At 39.0% G+C, this 24,853-nt stretch overlaps 3 protein-coding genes across 3 annotated transcripts; 2 read left to right on the plus strand and 1 right to left on the minus strand.

The window, feature by feature from the left end:
- The first annotated feature begins 1,190 nt into the window (after nucleotides 1-1,190).
- On the plus strand, nucleotides 1,191-10,353 carry LOC131310479 (DExH-box ATP-dependent RNA helicase DExH16, mitochondrial). The gene is made up of 16 exons (XM_058337512.1): nucleotides 1,191-1,578; nucleotides 2,887-3,010; nucleotides 3,472-3,593; nucleotides 3,674-3,864; nucleotides 4,224-4,364; nucleotides 4,516-4,638; nucleotides 5,069-5,146; nucleotides 5,297-5,465; nucleotides 6,769-6,881; nucleotides 7,279-7,359; nucleotides 7,446-7,511; nucleotides 7,842-7,906; nucleotides 8,391-8,436; nucleotides 8,519-8,635; nucleotides 9,299-9,390; nucleotides 9,780-10,353. Exons 1-16 carry the CDS (start codon nucleotides 1,515-1,517, stop codon nucleotides 9,892-9,894), a joined length of 1,707 nt encoding a protein of 568 aa, XP_058193495.1. The 5' UTR covers nucleotides 1,191-1,514; the 3' UTR covers nucleotides 9,895-10,353.
- Nucleotides 10,354-12,708: 2,355 nt separating this feature from the next.
- Nucleotides 12,709-14,923, plus strand: LOC131310483 (protein RDM1-like). The gene is made up of 2 exons (XM_058337527.1): nucleotides 12,709-13,058; nucleotides 14,237-14,923. Exons 1-2 carry the CDS (start codon nucleotides 12,881-12,883, stop codon nucleotides 14,602-14,604), a joined length of 546 nt encoding a protein of 181 aa, XP_058193510.1. The 5' UTR covers nucleotides 12,709-12,880; the 3' UTR covers nucleotides 14,605-14,923.
- Nucleotides 14,924-14,951: 28 nt separating this feature from the next.
- On the minus strand, nucleotides 14,952-23,440 carry LOC131316967 (uncharacterized). The gene is made up of 4 exons (XM_058346549.1): nucleotides 20,410-23,440; nucleotides 20,287-20,309; nucleotides 19,821-19,996; nucleotides 14,952-17,515 (listed from the first exon to the last, which is right to left on the minus strand). The coding sequence occupies exons 1-4, from the start codon at nucleotides 23,251-23,253 to the stop codon at nucleotides 14,982-14,984; spliced, it is 5,577 nt and encodes a 1,858-aa protein (XP_058202532.1). The 5' UTR covers nucleotides 23,254-23,440; the 3' UTR covers nucleotides 14,952-14,981.
- Nucleotides 23,441-24,853: the final 1,413 nt, after the last annotated feature.

Below are 24,853 nucleotides of genomic sequence, written 5' to 3' on the forward strand. Positions count from 1 at the left end.
GGGGTGCCCCCCCAAGGGCTTTTTGCAATATAGGAGAGTCGAACCTGAAACCTCGGGATGGTAAGCTCCTCCGTCCTCGGGGTTTTCTTCATACTTTAGTGTTACTATCTTAATATGTTAGTAGTTCCGAGCCTCGTTAGTAGCCATAGCCAAGTAGGGTTGATAATACTTCATTGTTCAAATTTGATTTGAAAACATAACGAGATTTTAAAATTTGTTCACCTGTTTATAAGGCAAGCTAATTTGAAATGAGCTTTAATCGAGATGATCTCGAGTATTGGATTTGTTGTGCCTCTTAAGTCAAACAAGACAAGTACTAGCTTTTTTCGAATTTGGTTAGAAAGTTTAATGAACATCAAAAAGGAAAAATGTCCAAGCATGCATGGGTAGTCTATATAACAAACCGATCTCAAAAGTGTTTTTAACAAAATGCCAGGAGCTCGAGCTCGAACAATTTAGTTCTCGTTTATCAACCCTAGTGATTGTGCCGTTTCAAAAAAAAAAAAAAAAAAACCCTAGTGATTGTGCAGACTTTGAGCCCGGCATACTGAATGAAGCCCAAGAGGTCTTATTACCTCTCCTATGGCCCAACCAGCAACAATGGCCCATCAAGTTCTATGGGTCAAGCCTTCACTACAAAGCCCAGGATCTCTGGCTTGAAAAAACCCGCCCAAGCTAAGGAGAAGTTTTGTGCGCGTGGTCAGATTAGTGGTGCCAAAGATTCGAGCCGAGGTTTGTTGTGATCGAGCTCGGCTCATTTAATAAATGAATTCAAAATTCGAGTTCGAGCTCTTAACAAGTCGGGCTCGGTTCATTTAACAAACAAGTCTTTGTAAACAAGCTGAACTTTTTTGAGTCGAGCCAAGTTTTAAAATATTGAACCCGGATCGTTTATTACGCAGCCTAAAATTTGTGCTCAAACTTGGTTCAATTACTATTAAACAAGCCAAGCTAAGTCAAGCCTTAACAAACTAAACTTCGAATAGATCGTAGGCTGCTCGGTTCGTTTTCAGCCTTGAGTGAGATGCTCCCAATTCTTTCCAAAGTTCTACACCTCATTGCCGAAGGTCCACCCATTCACATACAAAGAGACCGTATATTCCCAAACCTGCCCAAAACTCGAGCCTCGAGCTCCAGTCACTGAGTCAACCGAGTTTTGGAGCGTTAAACTTGGCTCGATTAATAAATTAGTCCAAGACTCGAACTCAAAAGCTGCTCGATTACTAGATGAGTCCTAATTAACAAGCCAAGCCTCGAGCAGCTTCCCTCCTGCTTTTTTGATCTCCACCCGTTGCATACCGCATACAGAGAGACCGTATATTCCTTACTTCAGACCCGAAGTCGGCGTCTGAGGATTCGGAGTATACGCCACCAAACGCCTCAAATGGGCTCCAAACTACGACAAACCTCTGACTTTTCGACGCACCCCACGTTTCCCTCCGAATTCGTCTGATACCCACTTCATCGGAGGTACCTTGGAAGCAAACAATCTTGTCTAATCGGGGGAAAAAAAAATGGCCTCTCTGTTTCTTCGACGGAGACTCTCCGCTTCAGTGGTTTCTCGTTATGTCCTCAAAGGTACTGCTCTCAAAACCCTCATTTGTTTCTTCGAAAGAAGTATTGTAGTGTTGTTTGGTTGCAAAGAAAATAACAGCAAATGAAAGTGTTGGCCTTGTGAACCCCGCCCTAAGCAGGAGTGTTAACGTGGGTTATGCAAACCGTAGGTTATAAATGCTCTGTTCCAAAAAGATTGTTCGGTCCGCCCGGGAAAAACCTTAAAGATTGCATTTTCATTGAAAAAAGAATTCAATTTTTTTTTATTGAATTAAAAGAACCCGGTGATATTTAGTAACGAGAGGCAAAAAGTTTGAATTTTTCACGATAAAAGTGCATTCTGTTGAAATTTATAGAAAAATGCCAAGTGCTTGTTTGTGTCCAATCCTTTACAGTTTTCCTATGGTGTCACTGCATCTAAATATATTTAGCTGTTGAAATTTATAGAAACTTTTGAAATAAATTGCCTCAGAACGAGGAAAAGAGAGAAGGTTTTTTTTTTTTTTCCAAGGGTTGGGGGGTGGAGGGTGGAGGGTGGAATTGCGCGGACATATGGCTTCGTCAACAGTATTCCATTGATTATGGGAGATTCTAGGTGTTGTTTCCGAGCTCAACTGCTTGCCGAATAGTTTGTTAAGGCATAGCATTGTGGTGATATGATTGCAGTCAATTCGTTCCCATCCTAGAGTTCCGCTAATGTTTATGCTCTAGTCATCGGTTATTAGTTGGTTTCTTCATTGTCTTTGACACTGAAGAGAGATTGTATATGTTAAAAACAGTTGAAACCTTGTGACTCTACTGCGTTGGCTGGTCATGTGGTATTGCTACTAGAAGTTAATAGCAAAGGCAGGCATTGTAGTCCAACAGCAATGGCAAAAACAGCAGGCTGTGTTATATGCTATTATCATGAATTCTTGCAGATAATTCTTAACATTGGATGCTGTATGTGTTCTGTGGTTGTAAGGTGGCATGTGCATTGTGCACAGTGCTCTAGGCAAAGTTCACAAAACAATTTGGATTTCTTGGTGGTTATACTACCATGACGGATGATTTTTTTCTTTCTCAACACTAAGATAATCCAATCCTCCCCCCGCTCATAACCCCAATGATTGGGGATTAGATGGTTCTGTTATTGTTGGTGGTGTTGTGGCACTAAGATAATCCAAGTTGATGCGATCTACCTTATAGTTTAACTGATTTAAAGTTTAAATTGCTTGACATTTTCCTTCTCATTAGAACCTGAAATATACTTGCTTCAATCTGATATTTCGTGTTAGTGATCGTTTTGCTTGATGTATCTTTCACATTTTGTTTTCTCTTTTCCGATCACAGATTACTTGGAGTCTGACTGGCTGGCCTGGAAATTGGAATATGTATCTTCATGTAGAAGTTGTAATTGCTCAAGGCACTTTAGCAGTTCCAATAGTGCTACAAAAATAGACTTCACAGACCTTACGTAAGAATACTAAGCATAAACAGCCGCCTTAGTGCTATATGAGTTTCTTTCTACAATTCTTTTGTGTTGTTTGTGATCATTTGCTTAGTTTTATTTTGGGCTAGTACTCTGCTTCTAAGCACGTGCTATTCGAAGATGAAAGTTTATTACTTACTGCTATGTTCAAATCTTTTACTCCCCCTCTTTTTTCGAAAGAAATTTTAAATATCACTTGGGTCGACTGTTTTCCTTTCCTTCTATTTTCATTCTTTTGTTAGGTTTGGTTCTTTAGTAGTCATTTCAATGGGTAAGATGATATCTCTCCCTATCTCACACACCCAAAAAGAAAAGAGAAAAACAGAAAAATCCCTCGCCCTCAACGACACACCTCGATATCAAACCTTATCTGTATAATGCTTAATCTTCTCCGTTGTTAATTATTATTTTGATGCTGACTGAAAATTTCCTATCTTCAATTCTAGTCAGCCTCACACATGGTACCCGAATGCTCGAAGAAAGAACCGTAATGTTGTTCTACATGTGGGTCCCACAAACAGTGGTAAAACATATCATGCGCTGAAGCAACTGGAGTCCAGTCCTACTGGTGCGTCTTAAATGCCAAGATCTCGATGGAAGCAAGATAGATATAAATTTTTGAAAACGGGTTTGTCTTGTCTGTTACAGGTGTTTATTGTGGGCCATTACGACTGTTGGCATGGGAGGTGGCAAAAAGGTTGAATAAGGCAAAAGTTCCTTGTGATCTGATTACTGGACAAGAAAGAGAGGAAGTAGATGGTGCAAAGCACAAAGCTGTGACTGTAGAGATGGCGGATATGACCTCGGACTATGATTGTGCTGTTATTGATGAAATTCAGGTATGTCAAAATCTTATCAAGAGCATTTCATAAGCATGGGTGTTTTGGAAGTTATCAGATTAGAACTAATATGGCAACGGCGCTAAAGAATTAGAGGAATGGAATTTTTATACATAGTGCACAAGCCCTTTCACTGTCACTTGCAGGATTCTGCAACAATTTTGTTTAATTCGTAGTTTTACAAATACCAATTTCTGACTCGTGTTAGGTCTGCCATTTGTGATATCTATTGTTGCTTCACCTCATTAAGGTTTTTTGAGTTCTTTCTTATTTTCTCTTTGAGAAACCAGCAATACCAAACTATTCTTTCACAATTGTCATGGTTATGTTTATTATGTGACCATTTTCTCTTCTTTCAGATGGTAGGTTGTAAGACAAGGGGTTTCTCCTTTACTCGTGCTCTGCTAGGAATTTCTGCTAATGAGCTTCACCTTTGTGGAGATCCAGCTGCTGTTCCTCTGATTCAAGAAATACTTAAAGTGACTGGTGACAACGTAAAGGTAATTCAATTGCTCTGGCCTCTGAGTGTGTTTCTTTGTGCACGCACTTAATGCTGGACTGCACGTTCTTCTGTTATAGTACTGTTAGATATGTTTCGTTTTAGTTGTTGGTTTTTCACATCTAATGTAGGTTTTCATGTTTATATTTTAGGTTCAATACTACGAGAGGCTTTCACCCCTAGTTCCTTTGAAGGTTCCTCTTGGGTCTTTCTCTAATATACAGACTGGTGACTGCATTGTAACCTTTTCACGTCGTATGATATACAAATTAAAGGTGAAGATTACAAGCAGCAATATTTTACTTTGTCCTATGAGATAACATTGTTGTCTCTTCCACATCATGGACATAACCATTTAGGCCCATTATTTTCTGTCATCTTACCTGAGTATTTGGAAAATGGTCAATGCGTGTATGCCTTGAATCTTTGTTTATTAAGATGATTTAAAACTTTTTTGGTATGCACGAAAGTTGTAACTACAGAAAATTTCGGAAAGAGTTCTTTAAATTGTGGGTTACAGAGCTCGAAAAACTGTTTGACAGAGAGTCTACTGCCCTTCGATTTGATTTGTTTTGGGAATTGAGATGAAATTGTCGAGACGGGGGCGTTTCAGCAGCTATCTAGCATACTGTGCTTTGTGGTGCGGTGTTGATTACAAACCATGGATGATTCTAATGGTGCCTGCATATTCTTTTATGTGGTCAGAAACAAATTGAACATAGAGGAATGCATCTTTGTTCTGTAGTTTATGGCTCACTTCCACCTGAAACTCGAACAAGACAGGTATTAATTCCTGCCTTCATCAAGTATAACTATTTTCTCTTCTTGGATTTTTGCACCTTTCTCCATTATCTCTGCTGTTGTCTTTTGTCAATTTCCTTTTGGTTTGCTAGCAGAGTTTCGTTGATTTGATCTGTTATCTTAGGAATGCAGGCAACAATGTTCAACGATGCAAGCAGTGAGTTTGATGTTCTTGTAGCAAGTGATGCCATTGGGATGGGTCTCAATCTTAACATTTCTAGAATTATTTTTTCAACATTAAAAAAATTTGATGGTACCGAAATGCGGGAGCTCACTGTTTCTGAGATCAAACAGATTGCAGGTACGCTTCTTAACTATCATAAAAGCTTCAATTCGGATCGCAAGAACCATTAACTCCATGTTTAGGGAAGTTTCCAAAGTTTCAGGTGGTTGGGTTTTCAGAGTTGTGTGTGTAGTATTCATTAGTTCTATGGATGGTGTGTGGACTGTTAAGGTGGATGCTGCATTATCTAAATGGTAGATGAATATAGTTTACAGTTGGCATTATGGGACAACAGTGGGGTTGGTCATTAGAAGTGTTGGGAGTATGACTTCAAGTAAGGGTTAAACATGGTGGCTTGAGAGTTGGAGTTTGTCAACGGTGCACAAAATTCTGTTTCTTATGAAACCGATGGTGGGAGCCATCAGGCCGCTGATACTGTGCGTGATTTGTGGTTTAGCCCATTTATAGCTTTGGCAATAACTGCTACCATAACAGTCATGGCTTGACAAATAATCATTCTCTTTTTCTGTTTCTATGGAGGTATAAGCCTAATCTGCCAGTTTGTTGGGGAGGTGAGGTCAAATATCATTTGCATACAAAATAGAGGTCTGTGGTCCATTTTGAGCAGTAACAACGAAGAAGACACTGGTCAAGTTTGTCCCACATCTGTTAATTACCTCCTCCAAAACTAGTATATAAGCCTGGGCAGGGTGGCCTCTCCACTCATTGCCAATTGGTATTGAGTTGGATGCTTAACATGGTATCGGAGCTAGGGTTTCGGAGAATTTGTTCTCCCTTGTTTGTGCCATAAGTGCACCATTGTTTGTTGTGATCCAAAAATGTTATGGATCGTTTGTTTACCTCTCCACATGCAAGTCAGGGATCGCACATGCGGGGGAATGTTAGAGTTTGTTCCACATCGGTTAATTACCTCCTCCAAAACTAGTATAAGCATGGGCGGCCTTTTCTCTCATTGCCAATTGGTATTGAGTTGGATGCTTTAACAGAAACTTTGATAGCCTGGTTGGCATACCTTAACAATAATTTGGGGCATTTGTTCCATGATGCCCCATGCAGTAAGCCCGTAACCATCATAAATGTGGGATGTAAGGAAAATCTTTACCTCATGATATGAGCCCTTTTGTTTTGAAATCAGGAATGCCTCTAAAAAATACTTACACTAATGCCTCTTTTGGTTAGAAAATACGTGTTTCACGCATATATTTTTTGCATGTTTGTTGCCGACTTGCCATTGATGGAAGTGCTATTGGGCCATTGTCTGTGGTTTTGAGACTTTTTGTGTTACCTTAACTTTCTTTTTCTGGAATATACTATGAAGTTTTACCTATTATTTTAACTTGGTTTTTTGTTTTTGTTGTAGGGAGAGCTGGCAGGTATGGATCCAAATTTCCTGTTGGGGAGGTGACTTGTCTAGATGCAGAAGATCTACCTTTACTTCATTCAGCATTGGAGTCCAAGTCTCCTGTTCTAGAGGTGATGGAGTAATCCTCGCGCTTTAAAATGTCACTTGACTACATTTGGTGATGTTTATTTCGGGCTCTGTTTGTTCTGAAGTAAAACATTTTGCACCGGAAAATATTTTGCACGACAAAAGATTTTGCACGAAAAACTTATTTTCTCTATATTTTCAAGTGTTTGGTAGAAATTTGACAAATATATTAAAGAGGTGGTTATCCCACCTCAGTGGAAATTGGGTAAAATGTTTCTGCAAAATAATTTTTGCGTTTAAGCAAATAGAGCCTTCCTTTGAATTATCCCAAATTAAACTTTGAAATCAATTCTCCACTACCACTTCTAGATTTGTGTTTCTTATACCTACAAGGATTTTGGTTATATTGTTTGCTAAACCAAGGTGCAATTTGTTCCGCAGCGTGCTGGATTGTTTCCAACCTTTGACCTATTGTATATGTATTCCCGTTTGCATCCAAAGAATGGCCTCCACCAGATATTGGTAGACTAACATTGATCTTTCATGTTTTGATATGGCTTACCCATAAATGAAGTCCTGTTTGAACATTTCCTTTCTTTGTTTCCCAGGAGCATTTTTTGGAGAATGCAAAGTTATCTGCCAACTATTTCATTGCAAATTGTGAGGAAATGTTGGTATGTGTTTTTTCTTTTCCTATTTTTTTTACCATTTTTTGTCGTGGCCAGCAAAAGATTAATCCCATTAGAAGTTAGGCATGAAGCTATGAAGAAAGTACAGAAGAGGCTGTTCACCAAGAGAAAAGAAATAAAGGAAATGTGAAGAAAAACAGTTAAAAGTGACAAACAATATTTGAATCTCTAGAAATCATAGACAATGGAGCTTCTTAAGGGGGATAGATATCAAAACCCAAACAAATCATATCCAAAGTCTACAGCATAACAATGACGAATTCATCTGTAATGCCTATTTCTTACTAACTGCTAGGTTCATTTTGCTGTCACCAGAAAGTTGCCGTTGTAATTGATGAGCTGCCCCTGGGGTTGCACGATAAGTTTCTTTTCTGCATTAGGTAACTTCTTAATTTCTTATAAAGGCAGCTTAAAGATGAATTGGCTCGACTCTTATGGGAAAACACATCAACTGTTCCGTCCAACCATACTTCAATGTCTTATATTGCGTTGTTGCTGTTTTTTATTGTTCTTATGGGTGTTATAAATGTCTAAAATTGCATTATTGTTGACTTGTTATTCATAAGCCAATACCACTGATCCAATTGGTGTATTTTGTTATGTTTTCTGAAATATTTGGTGCTTGCCAATTCGAGATGGGTTCTCATAAGCAGAAGTAACAGGAGATAATGGAAAAAAGTTATCTAAGGTATTTTTCCAATTAAAAAGTGAAGCTAGGATGTATAACCACTATATGAACCTTATTTGCTAGATTTTTGATGGATTAGTTTTGAATTTAACCTTGGGGAGTTATAAGTTGGTTTTGTTTTTTCTAATGTCCTCAACTTGTCAAGTTGTTGACCCTTTAAAACTTTTGATTTGTAGTCCAGTTGACATGAACGATGAAATTTCATCTCAGGGTATCACCCAGGTAAGATTTATTTCTGGTTCTTGTATCTAGGTGCTTGTTCTGGATGATGTGATTAATACTGTACACCTGCTGTGTTGGCTAGTTTGCAACAAATTATTCAAATAAGGGCATCGTTCGGCTTCGAGAAATATTTAAGCCGGGGACACTTCAGGTTCCAAAAACGCCTACAGCCCTAGAGGAGCTTGAATCTATTCACAAGGTCAGAATTTTTTTTGTTTGGGTTTGTGTGTGTGTTGGTGCGTGTGGTTATTGGAAATGAAGATGTTTTCCATTGTACCTGTTTCTTGAATGACGAATAAGGTAATTTTTTTGGGTTTCAAGTATCACATTTCACTTTGCGTTGTAGAAAGACCTATGGAAGTTGGTCAGAAATAGTGGGAGGAACTCTAAGGGAGTATTTGGATTAACTTGAATTCTTATGGCACGTTTCACCTGTATGGTCGTTTAGTGTGATTTTCTAACATAGCATGCACTTTTTAAAGAAGAACAGTGTTGAGTTGAAATCTTCTTCCATTTGAAGTTGTAAATTAGCTTGTGCTTTGGCTCTGTGGGAACTCTTGTTATTCATTTATTGCCAGACAATTGTGTTCCTCTTACCTGCCCCTAATTACCTTTTACTTTAGCAGTGTTTCGCACAAGAATATGAATTGGTATGTCGTTTCATTTAAGATTTTTTTCCATTCCATTTTTGGTCTGATAGCACGGCAGCTTTCTTCCATTTTCTTTTTTATATCACATAAGATCTTATTCCCTGATTGAAGACTTTTTTCTCACGCTTGGGTGCTCATAACTGCTTTATGAAAGGATAATTTCATGACTTTCATTGGTGATCTTGAGTTCTGTTTCGGTTTTGTGACTGAAGGTTTTGGACCTCTATGTTTGGTTGAGTTTTCGACTTGAAGACTCCTTCCCAGATCGTGAGTTGGCGTCTTCACAGAAAGCACTCTGCAGCATGTAAGTAAAAAAGTTTGGCCTCTTGTTGTAAGTTCATTTCCTTTTCTTTTTCTTTGGGGGTAGTAAAGATATATTACCACAGAAACCAAAAATTAAAATTAGGATCATTACACTTCCCCACGGTGCATACCAAAAAAGACCAGTCTCTCAGAAAACAGAAGACTAGCCAAAATACCCAAACCGCTCCCCATCTCAGAGGAAAACTGTACGCCTGCCCAGTGAGTACCCATTATTGAGTTTCGGGAGGGGTAGATTGGGTACAGGCCCAACCTTGGTATGAAATGCACGAAGCAGCCTTAGCGTGATAGAGATATAGGATTTTATAATTGCTTTGTCCCGTTTCACTTCCAGCTAGGCTTATTCAATGTATTACCATTTTTTTTTTTTAGGTTGATTGAGGAATTTCTGGAAAGGCTGGGGTGGCAGAGGCCCAAGGGAAAAGCATTGCCACGCCGTACAAGCTTAAGCTCGCTATTTCCCCAAGATGTCAGGCAATATCTCTAAAGATGAGTGTTATTCTCTTTCCAAGAAACCCGTGTGCAACACACAAATCTTCATGCACAATTGTGCGGCTGGGAGTGAATAGCGACGCGACAAGAACTTTTGGGAACACAAAATCCTTGGCAAGCTAAATCTCGCGAAATTGAAGAAATCTTTGACCTTTGTGCCACCTCTTTTGTGCTCCATTTGAATGCGGCTTAATCAGTTCGGATCAGGCTGCTTGAAGTTAAACAGAAACTTTATGCGGCTGCTGCTGCTGCTCTCAACCGGGAATCCTACTTCTGACTTTCAATTCATTTTTGTTTTGGCATCTTTCAATTGTTACCTTGGAAAATATATACTATCTTCGTAACCTTCAGAATAGATAAATTATTTGTGCTTGGTGGATGAAAATATGGAGTTGGGTTCGTCTTTGTAGCTCCGCAAATTCAATTTTATTTATCAAAATTACATGCAGAAGTATCTTCTCATTGTTTAGCTTCATTTTGGTAGATCATTACACTTTATTTATGCATGGCTCATCTTGATTAGCAGACATATTCATTCATTCATTTTATTTTTATGAAACGACATATTCATTCTTTAGGTCATTATTTATTTTGTTGCTAGTCTGAACAAATTCAAGGTGATCGAATATCCTTGCGGCTTTTTTGTTTGTTTTCTTGTTTGTAGTTGTTTTTGTTTCTGTTGTAACTTGTTTTCTGTTTTTGTATCAATTCAATATGTTTATGCTTCAAAAAAAAAAAAACTACAGCTAAATCTGAGCACAAAATAGTATGTGAATATCATAAATCGTTAAGTTGGTAATATATTTTTCTGGTACAATTGAAGTTAATAATATCTAAAGAGCACAATTAATGATTTTCTCATTTTGTTTCTAAATGTTTGCACCAAATAATTAATGTGCATAGGGAATAATGTAACGTCTAATATTGTGTGTTAACCACTCATTAGCTTTTTGTGGTAAAAATTACTGGAACGGAAGAAGAAAATCAAAAACAGAAATCAAGGCTAGAGAAGGGAGAAGTATTTCTTTGCCTAGATCTTCAGAAAAAAATAGAAAGACCAAACATGATCAAATCAAAAATAGCCTTTAAGTTTGAAATCAATTGAGACTTGTTACATGAATACATTTTTTTCCTTTGATGGCCAATTGTGAGTTTATTCAGTGGTTTTGGACACTGCCATCTAGTGTCACAATTCTTTCACAACACGCATTCATGTGAGATTCATTAACGTAGGGTATAAAACTAAAAACTGAAACTGAATACTGAAAAATTAGAGTGGTGCTATTTGCACCGATGAAAAGGGGAGGGAAACGGAACCGTATATACACGAAAAATAGGGTGTCTAGATCAAGCACCCTACACACATCGGATGCCGTTGATTCCCGCGTTGGGCCCCTCGGTTTTTTTTTATAAAATTCTTGGCAGCTCGGATCGGCCGTCCGGTGGCCGGAGACCGCCGCGCGCGGCGGTCGGTACCGTTTCCCTCCCCTTTTCATCGGTGCAAATAGGATTTCTGGAAAAATTAAGTACTGAAAGCTGAATGCTGAATTTTTTAAGTTGAAAAGCTATTTGGTAAACATATTAAGTACTGAATTAAAAAAAGATAAATTAATTTAAGTTCCAATTCTCTCTTAATTTACTAATGGTCACGATGTACTTATAATAATGGTGGAATGGTGATTATGGTGGTGGTGTGTTGGTGGTGATAGAGTGGTGGCGGCAGTGGTGGTGTTGAAGTGTTGGCGATAGTGGTGTAATGGTGGTGGTGGAGTAATGGTGATGTAACGGTGGAGGTGGTGGTGGTGTAATGGCGGCGGCAGCGGCGGTGGAGTGATGGTGTAATGGTGATAGTGAGTGGCGTCGGTGGAGTGATAGTTGTGCAATGGTGGCATTGTGGTGGTGGCGGTGGCGACGGTGTGGTAGTGGTGGTGGCAGTGTGGTAATGGTGGTGGTGGTGATGGAGTGATAGAGGAGTGGTGGTGAAGTGGTGGTGGTGGTGGTGATGGCGGCGAAGTGGTGGTGGTGGTGGTGGCGGCGAAGTGGTGGTGGTGGTGGTGGTGGTATGGTGATTAAATGTAAGTACACAAGAATTCAACCAGAATTAAGTAGCTCAAAACTACTTTTTTTTTTTCAACTTTTTAGCCTACATTTTGAGTAGCATTTAATTTGTTAAGCAATGTATAACATTGTTATCAAACCTACTGAATCACTTATTACTTAATTGATTCAATTTTAAATGCTGAATTTAGGTTATCAAACAAACCATTAATTTGTACAACAGAATGTATAGTCGGAGCATCATCATGTGGCGGTGTCCCTTAAGCATCCCATGATATTTTTTAAGAGCTGGCCAAGTTATTAAGAGTGGTGCTACTGGTACAAATATAATATCTGTACCAACAACTACAAATGATTTTTTAGTCCTTTTTTGGATCTCAAAAAAATAATCGGAACCGCTAATTTTGTTTAGAATACTTTTTTTTATGATCTTTGCAAAAAATAAGCTCAATCCGATATCGGTAAGAGCATTAACAAAACAACTTTGTCATAGAATTCTGGCCTGAATTCTAAAGCAAAGTTGGATATTTTGTAAACGTCCTTACCAGTACCAGATTGAGCTTATTTTTTGCAAGGACCATAAACAAAGTATTTTAAACAAAATGAGCGGTTCCGATCATTTTTTTTGTGACCAAAAACAGGCCCAAATAAGCATTTGTATGCACCGGTATAGATTTATATATGTATCATTATCAATTCTGTTAAATAAGATAGTAGCAAGAAAAAGGAAACCAAACAAAAACAAGGAAACAAATATTATTGTACTTGGTATATTTTCTTTCCTTTCTTGCTCATCACCAATCACATGCAATTCCTTTCTCGTGCTTCTATAGTCAAAGTGACTCTTTGATCATTCCACCATTGGCACCAAACTAATATCTGGTTTTCTCTCTCCCAGTCTCTGCAATTTCTTTTTTTAAACAATGGAGGGGCCAATTCCATGGAAGGAGGAGGTGGATGTCACATTATCAGATGATTCTTCTCCTTCTTCGTCTCGTGATGCACATGGTGTTGGTGGATCATCTGGGTCTGCCAGCAAGAATTTGAATAAAAACATCACAATTGATCTACCTCCCAAAGAAACAGAGTCTGACTCTGAAGGTATCTTCCATATTTGCATCATCTTCTCAATTTACATTTTCCATCCAAATACAATGAAGGTTTTGCATTGGTCTTGGGCCATTTAACTTTTTGTTTATGGAGAAAATTCATTCACATAAGCCCAACAGCACTTACATAGAAAACGATGTCGCAAGAAATGACAATCTTTGACCATCTTCAGAGTTCAGAGTTCAGTGTCTTGGCTCAAATATTTACAGTCTCACTTTGGAGGGTGAGAAAGAATAAGAAAAGAAAATAAAGGAGAATCCTTTCACCTATTGGGATAACCAAATGACATGAAAAATGGTGAGAAAGTATGAGAAATAATGATGGTCAATAAAGGAGAATCCTTTCACCTATTTTTATGATCCAATAGCCAAAAATACACCGGTAGATAAAAGGGTACACAGGATTTGAAGGGCTTTGGAAGTGGGTTATTCTCAAGTCTTGAGAACTCCCTGTGTAATGTAAGGGCCCAATAGTTTGACCAGATATGAGCATCGGATTTGACTATATATCCAGGGTGACCAACCATCCATTGTTTGGTTAAACAATTATGACCCGAATTAAACAATGCTTCAAAAAATAATCCTATAGGGACAATATATTCCTCCAATATTAGTCACCTCAACCAAATGGACCTTAAGTAGACAAACCTATATGGGCTTTGTAGCGTGACAAATCTGCAGACATATCAGCTTGGTGAATCCCAAACTAGAACTGCAACTAATACTGAATTTACCCTTTCAATCAGTTCATAATGCAGAAAGATTATCACTTGGTTTACACGAAAGAAGAAATTGACATCTGTTTCTTTCGCTGTACGGGAGTGAATTTAGGAACATCCTGGTTTGCAATAGCAAGTTCATCTCGAATAAATCGTATGAGTACACAACATTTCCATTCTGTAAGCGATTTGGACACCAACCCAAATGGAGAGGAATTCGTTCTAGCTCATTCCAATGTCATTCAGTATGAAGAAAACATATCAGCTATTGCGCAAAAACATATCTGAGGCGAATTTTGATTCAAGAATAGGGGGCTAGAATGTTGGAAACTTGCTTAATTTTTTTCTCTTGCATTCTCTGCTGTGTTGTAATCATCGCTTCATATGACTTATTGACTTGCCTTGCTTTCTCCAAGCACTGCTTCACATCAACTTGTATTGTAAAATGCAGAGGCAGTGTTCAGAAGGGCGCAAATGTATCAAGACTACATGAAGCAGATCCCAATCCCAACCCACCGTGGTTCTGTTATTCCGTTCACCTCATGGACGGGATTGGGCTATTCCATCAAGAAGTTATACGGGCAGCCCTTGCATTACCTCACCAACATTCTCCTAAAACAGTGGGACAGAATGAGAATCGGCAGTGAGGATGAAGATAGACCGTTGGATACTGTTATCCATCCTTGCAAAGCCGAAGCCAGCATTTGGCTGATTGAAGAAGTTCATCGGCTCACCACGTCTCATCATCATCTAGCAAAACTCTGGCTCCCTGATCCAATGCCCCATGCATTTATCGATCCCGTTTTCCCCATAATATGAACTTCTTCGCGGGGAAATTGAACTCTTAAACTGTACCGGAAATTTGTAAGGGTCTCTGTCATCTCGGAGTGTTAATCTGGCTCTTGAAGGTGTTTCGGTGAATTGGTGTAAATAGATTGATTATCTCCTACATCTCACTTGTTTCATTTCTGCTGTTTTTGTAGCTGTATTTTGTTCCCTTTTCTTTCATACAGTGTTATCCAGAGCAGTAACAACCGGTATTCTATGTTTCAGCTATGGTCTATTCTTATTTGTACAGGTTAATGGTATTCTATGTTTCAGTACTGAGATGGTGAAGAAATTTGACATTTTGCAAGTACTATGTGAAATATGTGGTGCAATATTGATTTCTAAAGAATGTGGATGTCTCTTTCGATTCACCAAAAATCATTACAAGAACAAAATCCTTGCCGGAAAAAGTGAAAGCGATTGTTGTCCCGAACAACAATTTCCCTCCCATATGTTTTCGACACCAACTTTATGACTGAATGACAATCAGAGCACATTCGGAGATTCTTAACTACACGAATAGGTGTTCCGGGACTGGTACTAATAAGCCCGAAAGCTGTAGCCAGCTTCTCACTGTGTCGACTGAGCAAGAACTCTTTCTCCTTGTCATCAACATCCAGTAAAACATTGGTGAGATCCGGAAAATACCCAGAATCTCCGATTCTACTACTCATTTCACGAACCATTAGGGAAATGTGGGTCATTTCTGGGTGCGATTCATCACTGGAGGTGAATTCATGAATAACTCCGTCTATCTCAATTGAGCTTGATCCAGGAACTTTTAATAGTCCCTTTTCCTTCATTTGTAGCCTTACTCTAGCAACATCGGTCCATTTTCCAGCAGATGCGTATATGTTTGATAAAAGCACATGGGTTCCACTCCTTTCCTGAGCCGATTCATTCATCATCTCAGCTACATATGTTGCCATATGGGTATCTTTTTGTGTTCTGCATGCGGCCAAAAGTGCTCCCCACACCACTTTGTTAGGTTCCATTGGCATTCCATTTATCAGATCAAGCGCATCACTTAACAACCCAGCTCGACCAAGCAAATCTACAATACAGCCATAATGAACGATTTGTGGGGTAATTCCGTAACTTTCCTTCATGGAGCGGAAAATTTGCATGCCTTGCTCCACCAACCCTCCATGGCTGCATGCGGTTAGAACTGCTACAAACACTACTGCATCGGGTTTCACCCCTTGATTTGTCATCTCATTGAAAATCTTCAATGCTCGGATCCCGTTTCCTTCCATGGCCATGGCTCCAATTGCTGATGTCCAAGCTGAAACGTCTCTGTTCTGTATCTTGTTGAAAACTAGCATTGCACTTTTAGTATTGCCACACCTAGCAAACATGTCAACAAGGGCTGTGTCAAGCTTCAAATCGCGATGAATTCCAAACTTTTCTATGTAACTGTAGGTCCACTTTGCAAGATCAAGAGCTCCCAAGTATCCGCATGCAGAAGCAACACTTACCATCGTCACCTTATCTGCTTTTATACCTTCACTCTGCATTACTCTGAAAAGTTCAATCGTGTCCTCAAATAAGCTCTCTTGCACTAAAGCACCCATCATGGTATTCCAAGTCACAAGATCAGTCTCCGGCATTTGATTGAATAATCCCCAAGCTGAGTCTACATCACCGTTTCTAACAAAACCAACGATCAAGGAGTTCCATGAGACCACCGATTTGTTAGACATCCGATCAAAAACTCTGCAAGCCAAGTCTTGTCTCCCGCAATTTGCATACATGTCGATAATGGCATTACTAACACTTTCCCAACCTTCTAATCCATTCCTCATAGCATAACAATGGCACTGCCGTCCAAAGGCAAAATCACCTGACTGTCCAGATGCTGAGAGTGCAGATAACATTGTAACCCTATCTGGCTGCAGTCCTTGTTGAAGCATTTCAACCAATATAGCAAAAGCTTCGCTTTCCATCCCCTGATGCACATAATTCGACAGTATCATGTTGTACAAAACCAAGTTTTTATCAATGCATTCATCAAAAAGGCTTTTAGCTCTATCCATGGCTCCACATTTCATGTACATATCAATAAGTGCATTCACTAACACTGTATTATTAAGCCCCTGCTGGCCTATACAAGCACATATCCTCTTACCCAAATCCAAGTCCCTCAACTTCGCACACGCAGATATCGCACATACCAGGGTAACCGAATTGTGCTTAATACCCGCCTTGATCATCTCAAAAAACAAAGAAACAGCCTCTTCATGCCTGTCCCTCCGAGTGCAACCACAAATCAAGCTAGTCCACGACACGACGTTTCTCTCAGACATTTTGTCGAACACCTTCTTCCCAAGATCTATCTCCCCACACTCTGCATAAAGATGGATCAGGCAGTTCTGTATAAACAAATCTCCCTCCAAACCCAACTTCACCACTGACCCATGAAGCTGAATCCCCTCAAGAAAGGCTGCACCTTTCGTGCACCCACTCAGTACAAATGGAAAGGTGTAGTGGTCAGGGTTTACACCTCTTTCAACCATGTGTGCATAAAGCAAGATAGCTTCATCACAAAAACCAGCAGCAGAGTACCGTCTGATCAATGAATTGAGCATGTGAAGTGAAACTCTATTGCTCGCATCGCCTTCGAATAACTCGTAGGCCTTTTTCGCGTATTCCAAGCTATCAGGGGTGGCTATTTCTATACACAAAGCTATTAGCTTGGTGATACCAGAGGTGCGGCTGTTACTGAGGCCTTTTTTGGTAACCTGAGCATGTAATTGCTTGACTTCTTTCATGTTTTTGCATTGTCTGAATGACCCAGTTCTAGAAGGGTGTTTGGTTTTGTGTTTTGGTTGGCTTTGGGTGGTTAGCGTGAGAAGCGGGGAGAAGCTGGTGGCAGCCATTGATGTTGGGTGTCCAATGTTTCAACAAAAAAACCAATTGAAAATCACTCTATTTCTCAATTTAAAGTGAACCCATTGTTGTTGGGTCTCCCTCCCTCCAGGCTCCAGGGGGTTGCCCTTGAGCAACTTCTCGAACTCCAAGATTTGAGAGGTCAAAAATCTTTTCTTCCGAAAAAATGCATGTACATTTGTTTCCGTGCAATTTTAAGATTGCACAGTAGTCTTTTTCCGGAAGGGTTTTGTTAACGTATGCCCCCGGGGCATATGATAAACACTATATATTTTCTTTCATTTATTTTTTTTTGTATGGGAAATCTAAATTCTAAACACTTGCCATAAACTCTACATTTATTATTTTTGAAAAGATCAACTTTTTTTGTTTTGGACAGAAATACCCCAATCAATCATACACTTTCCCTCCCAAACAAATTTCGGCTTCCTTCATTCCCTCCCAAAACTGGCTGGGTAAAGGTACTTTTTCCTTTTCCCTGCACAATTCATTTGGCTCCCACCATTTTTATGCCTTTTCACATTCCATGGACTTTTGACATGCATCCACGAGCATATCTCACATTCTTCTTCTATAAATACTCACATTTTTCTTCTATAAATACTCATACACAGCCATTAGCAACAAAAACAGAGAAAAAACATGGTTGGAGAGTTTGTTGATTTGGACAATTTCACTCACCCTTCATTTGCGTCATCGAATACTGCAATGGATGGAGAGTTTGTTTCAAAAACCCATTTTGATTTGAATGAGTTTCCTTTGGAAGGTACTTCTCTTCTTTTAATTTCTTAACAAATTTTTTTTAATGATGGAATTGATACTGATTGTTTTGTTGATTGCCCTCCCATTTCAAAGACAAAGGGGCGTCCGAAGCAAAAAAGAATGAAAGGTGGAAAAGAGTTGACGAAGCGAAAGAAACATTGTGGACTTTGCAAGCGTGCCGGCCATAATATCTCTACCTGTCCAGAGAAGGAGAACGCTACATTCTCAAATGGAGCAAATAAAAGGAAGAAAATGACTTCAACAACCGTAGAGTTGAACCCGATTTTTTGTTTGAAATATTAGATTAAAGTTTTCGGAAGAATCGTTCATGATTTTGGATGTTGATTTCAATCTAATGAAAGTTCTAAGTTTGAATATATCTGATGAGTTTTTTAGTTTTTCAAATAATTTTTTATACTAGTCAGAGTGCAAGGAAGGTGAAAAGGAATCAATCTGTTCAAAATAAAAATAAAAATTTCGGTTCCAAAAAAAGCTGAAAAGGAATTAATCAACTAATTTTGGGAGGGAACGAGGGAAGCCGAAAATTTTTTGGGAGGGAAAGTATATGTTTGATTGGGGTATTTCTGTCCAAAACAAAAAAAGTTGATCTTTTCAAAAACAATAAATGTAGAGTTTGTGGCTAGTGTTTGGAATTTAGATTTCCCATACAAAAAGAAATAAATGAAAAAAAATATATAGTGTTTATCATATGCCCCGGGGGCATACGTTAACAAAACCCTTTCCGGAAAGAAGAGTTGTGCAATACGGTGACTGAAATTAGAAGATAATAGATGTATGTGCATTTTGGGTACAAATGACTTGAGGTGAAGATTTGATGTCCCTGAATGAATGCTTATATACCAGAAAAAACATAAAATTTGAACTATCAATAATCCGATGTTGAGGCTTAGCTAAGTGCCTTGTTCCGCCAAGGTTCTTATTTTTTAAACACTTATTTCTCGTTTTATGAGACATGTCATTTTTTTATAATTTTTTAATTCAAAAAATAAATACCTATTTATATCAGTGGAACACACCCTAAGCTCATTCTCCTTAGAGCTCCAACCTCATCTACGAGATTGGCCGGGAGTTCAACCCTCGTCAACCCGTTCCCTCCCCCTAGAATAGAATAGATGTAGGACCAGGATCTGGTTTATCAAAAGAAAAAACCTATCAATAATCCATTTTTTTCGCCTTTTTTGTTGTTGTTGTTGTTGAGTCCAAAAAAAATAGGAGGGATATGTATCGTTTATGGGGTAAGGGCCACCCCTATTTGGAAAGTCCCATAATTACTTTTGGTTTTTGGTTTTACTTTAAACATTTAAATGTTGCCCCACATTGATTTGTTATGCAAAATATGACATAAAGAGTAGCTCGTGTTTTCTTACTGGCCAGAGTTGGTCATGTAGTGGTCCCCTTTTTCGTACGCGCACCTCGACTAAATTTTAGAGGGAGACTAACACAATAACCCACCGCCATGGCTCCCCACTTAAGCCATGGTTTGCTTTTAGGGAGAATCAAACCCTGCCATGTTGCAATTATAGGTTTGTCCTTACCACTGAGGCAATCCATGGGTGGGTCATGTAGTAGCCCTTTTGTATATGAAATCCTGGTTCCGTCCCTAGCAAACCCAATAACCTGGAATACTGCAAGGGGTTTGCAGCGCTGCGCTGCCCCAAGATTGGTTTTTGACTCGCAACCTGGCCTAGCGTTGCTGAAGCCATGGTATATGCTGGAAATAATCGTTAAAATTTTTGCACGAGACAATCACAAAACTAACAATATGTTGAGAAAATTACTATTACAAAAAATATGATAACCTCAGGTAATTAAAAGAAAGAGAAATGAAAGAATACATGGTGGGATACGCATCATTTTCCGAAGGATACGATACAAATCGTACGATACGTATCATGTATCGTAAGTTTTTAACAACCATGATCAAAACTAGAAGTGTGATGTACTTTTCGCCTCTAGGTATCGTTGATAAAAAAAAAAAAAAAAAACTTCCGCCAAAATCACCTCTCCAGCTTGTGCGCTAGCCACTGTATACGACAAAACCATCGATAACTGGCATTAACAATTGCACATTATATGAAATTCAAATATTAAAGAGGCATACAGAATGTGCCCCAACATCATTCAATACTTCGAACTCGTATCATCTTGGTCAATTGACCGCCTGGGAATCTCATTCAAAATCTTCATTTCTCGGGTCCAAGATGAAACGTCTATGCTATTTATATTGTCAAACACTAGCATTGCGCTTTCAGTATTGCCACAACTATGGAACATGCCAGCAAGGGCTTTGTTAAGCTTCAAGTCGCGCTGGATCCCCTGATTTTCAATATAATGGTAGATCCACTTTGCGAGATCAAGATCTCCTAAGTACCCACAGGCAGAAGCAATAATCGTCATTGTCACCTTGTTTGCTTTCACTCCTTCATTCTGCATTACTCTGAAAAGTTCTATCGCGTCTTCAAATAATCTCCCATGCACCAATCCCTTTATCATGGTGCTCCATGTCACAACATCGGTCTCCGGCATCTTATTGAATAATTCCCAAGCCGAATCAGTGGCTCCGCATGTCATGTACATATCAAGAAGGGCATTCCCCACGAAAGTATCGGTCATGAGCCCCGCCTCCCTTATATAAGCAATTACCCTCTCACCCAAATCCAAGTCCTTCAACTTTGCACAGGCCACTATTGCACCCACCATGGTAACCGAATCAGGCTTAATACCTGCCTCAACCATCTCAAAAAACAAAGAAACAGCCTCTTCAGGCATGTCCCTCCGCGCACAACCATGAATCAAACAAGTCCACGACACGACATCTCTCTCAGACATTTTCTCGAACACCTTCTTCCCAAAATCAATCTCCCCACACTCTGCATAAAAATGAACCAGGCAGTTCTGTATAAACAGATCTCCCCCTAAACCCAACTTCAAAATTGACCCATGAAGCTGAATCCCTTCCCGAAAAAATGCTGCCTTTGCACAGCAATTTAGAACGAATTGAAAGGTACAGTCATCTGGGGTTATACCTTTTCCAACCATTTGTGCATAAATCATGATAGCTGCATCAACCAATGCAGCAGCAGAGTACCCTTTGATCAAAGAATTAAGCATGTAAAGTGAAACTGAACTACTTACATCATATTCATACAACTCATAGGTCTTTTTCGCGTATTCTAAGCTTTCGGGAGTGGCTATTTTGGCACACGATGATATTATCTTGGTTATTGCAGTAGGGCAAGTGTGATTGAGGCCTTTTCTTGTAATTTGAGCATCAAATTGCTTGACTTCTTCCAAGTTTTTATCAACACATTCCTCGAAAAGCAGTTTTGCTCTATCTGAGGCTCCATATTTCCTGTACACATCAATAAGGGCATTCACCAAAAAAGTACTGACCGTGAGCCCTGTCTTGCTAATATAAGCACTTACCCTCTCACCCAAATCCAAGTCCTTCAACTTTGCACAGGCCGATACCGCACACACCATGGTAACTGAATTGGGCTTAATACCAGCCTCAACCATCTCCAAAAACAAAGAAACAGCCTCTTCAGGCCTGTCCCTCTGAGCGCAACCACAAATCAAACAAGTCCACGACCCAACATCTCTCTCAGACATTTCCTTGAACACCTTCTTCGCAAAATCAATCTCCCTACACTGGGCATAAAAATGAACCAGGCAGTTCTGTATAAACAAATCTCCCCCTAAACCCAACTTCAAAACTGACCCATGAAGCTGAATCCCCTCCCGAAAAAAAGCTGCATTTGCACAGCCATTTAGAACAAATTGAAAGGTATAGTGATCTGGGGTTAGACCTTTGCCAACCATTTGAGCATAAATCAAGATAGCTGCATCAACCAATCCAGCAGCAGAGTACCCTTTGATCAAAGTATTGAGCATGTAAAGTGAAACTGAACTACTTACATCATTTTCATACAACTCATATGCCTTTTTCGCGTATTCTAAGCTTTCAGGAGTGGCTATTTCGGCACACGAAGATATCAGCTTGGTTATCGCAGTAGGGCGGGTGTGATTGAGGCCTTTTCTTGGAATCTGAGCATGAAATTGCTTGACTTCTTCCATGTTTTTATCAACACATTCCTTGAAAAGCTGTTTTGCTCTACCCGGGGCTCCACATTTCGTGTACATATCAATAAGGGCATTTACTACAAAAGTATTGACCGTGAGCCCTGTCTTGCTCATATAAGCACTTACCCTCTCACCCAAATCCAAGTCCCTCAACTTTGCACAGGCCGATATTGCACTCACCATGGTAACTGAATTGGGCTTAATACCCACCTCAACCATCTCAAAAAACAAAAAAACAGCCTCTTCAGGCCTGTCCCTCCGAGCGCAACCACAAATCAAGCAAGTCCATGACCCGACATCTCTCTCAGACATTTCGTCAAACACCTTCTTCCCAAACCCAATCTCCCCACAATCGGCATAAAATTGAATCAGGCAGTTCTGTATAAACAAATCACCCCCTAAACCCAATTTCAAAACGGACCCATGAAGCTGAATTCCCTCAAGAAACAATGCTTCCTTTGCGCAGCCATTTAGAAGGAATTGAAAGGTATGGTGATTTGGGGTTAGACCTTTTCTGAACATTTGTGCATAAAGCAAGATAGCTTCATCAACAAATCCAGAAGCAGAGTACCCTTTGATCAAAGAATGGAGCATGTAAAGTGAAACTGTACTAGTTACATCATTTTCGTATAACTCATAGGCCTTTTTCGCATATTTTAAGCTTTCGGGAGTTGCTATTTCGGCAGACGAAGATATTACCTTGGTGATACCAGTATTGTGGCTGTTGCTGAGGCCCTTTTTTGTAATCTGAGCATGTAATTGCTTGACTTCCTTCATGTTTTTGCAAAGTCTGAATGACCCAGATCTAGAAGGGTGTTTGGGGTTGGGTTCTGGTTGGTTTTGGGTGGTTGAAGAGAGAAGCAGGGAGAGGCTGGTGGCAGCCATTGCTGTTGGATGTCCAATGTTTCACCAAAAACTAAACTAAAAATCAATCGATTTCCCAGTTTAAAGGGAAACCATAGTTATTGGGTCTCTCTCTCCCTAGGAGTCTCCGCCATATTTTTGTTTGTTGAAAAATGAAAACCATTTACTCCGTAATAGTTAAGGGAAATTGACTACACCGGTCTCTACTTGTTTGTTGTTGAAGAAAGTCAATAAAGGTGATATATTTATGGATTTAATTATTTGATTTAATGGAATAATTAATTGTATGGAGTTACACTAGTTCGGATGAACAACTGTCTACAAGAGTTTCCATAATTTGTTCCACATGAGATTAGAGAGTAGTTTTTTTTTTTTTGATAATTTTCATGTGAGTCTTGAGTGAGTACAAAATTCAAGTTGCTTCGTCAAACCCATCAAATGTAGTTCTACTCCAATGGATTTTCGAATGTTGTATCCGTAAGTACTATAGCAGGAACCGATCTAATATGAGCATCTCCAGTGCCCTCCCAAAAAATTGCTTCTAAACTGAACCTAAGGTGGAAACATGCATTAATGAGACCTGATTTTGTGTGCTAAGAATTTGTTAATTTCGAAGTAGAATGGTACTCCAATGGATTCCCTAAATTTGATTCCTAAAATTAGTCACATTTTGTTTGGGAGTAAAAAAATGTAAGTGGATCCCCCACTCCTCTCTCACTCTTCTCCTTCTCTCTCTCTTTCACTTTATTCTCTTCACTCCCAACTCCTCCTAGAGCCCGTTCCAGAACACCTTCTTAAAAAATAAGTATTTATTTCACATTTTCAAACTTAAAAATAATGCAAATAAAAAATAATTTTTTAATTTTTTTTTCACCGTATTAAAGATCTCAATGAGATCTTTCAAATAAGATCCATATTGCATATTTTTAAATTTCAATAAACCCATCATTTTGGAGCTTGAAATTGCCTTCTTAAAAAATAAGTACTTATTTAGCGTTGCGGAACGGGCCTAAGGCTCCATTCCGCAACCTTAAATAAGTACTTATTTTTTAAGAAAACAATTTCAAGCTAAAAAATAATATGTTTACGCAAATAATTTTTCTACTAATATGGATCTTGTTTGATAAATCTCATCAAGATCTTTTATACGGTGCAAAAAAAATTAAAAAATTATTTTTCATTTACATTATTTTTGAGTTTGAAAATGTGAAATAAGCTGCTTATTTTTTAAGAAAGTTTCTGGAACGGGGCCTTAGCACACCAATCATGAGATAACTTAGGGAGCCAATCTTTGGAGCCACTTTAGGGAGTCCATTGAAGCAGTAAAATGAAGAAATATTTGCTTACCTTTGTCAATGTCACCTAGGTGTAAGTAGTAGCCATTGAAGGAGCCCATTGAGGATGAGGAAAAAGCTTCTAACGCTAGCCTTGATCATCTTTCATGTGATTTTACATGTTCTATCAACTTATGATTGTCATTTATGTATCCATCATTTTAATATCCTAATCACACAAAGAGTATAACTATTGGAAGTTGGTTGCCAGTGCAGTTGGCACGACTCATTGCCCCCACTAAGGTGTGGGGTTCGAGCCTAGTTCGAGAGCCCCATAAATACTAACG

Source organism: Rhododendron vialii, chromosome 2a (genome assembly GCF_030253575.1).
Source record: "Rhododendron vialii isolate Sample 1 chromosome 2a, ASM3025357v1".
Lineage (NCBI taxonomy): Eukaryota > Viridiplantae > Streptophyta > Magnoliopsida > Ericales > Ericaceae > Rhododendron > Rhododendron vialii.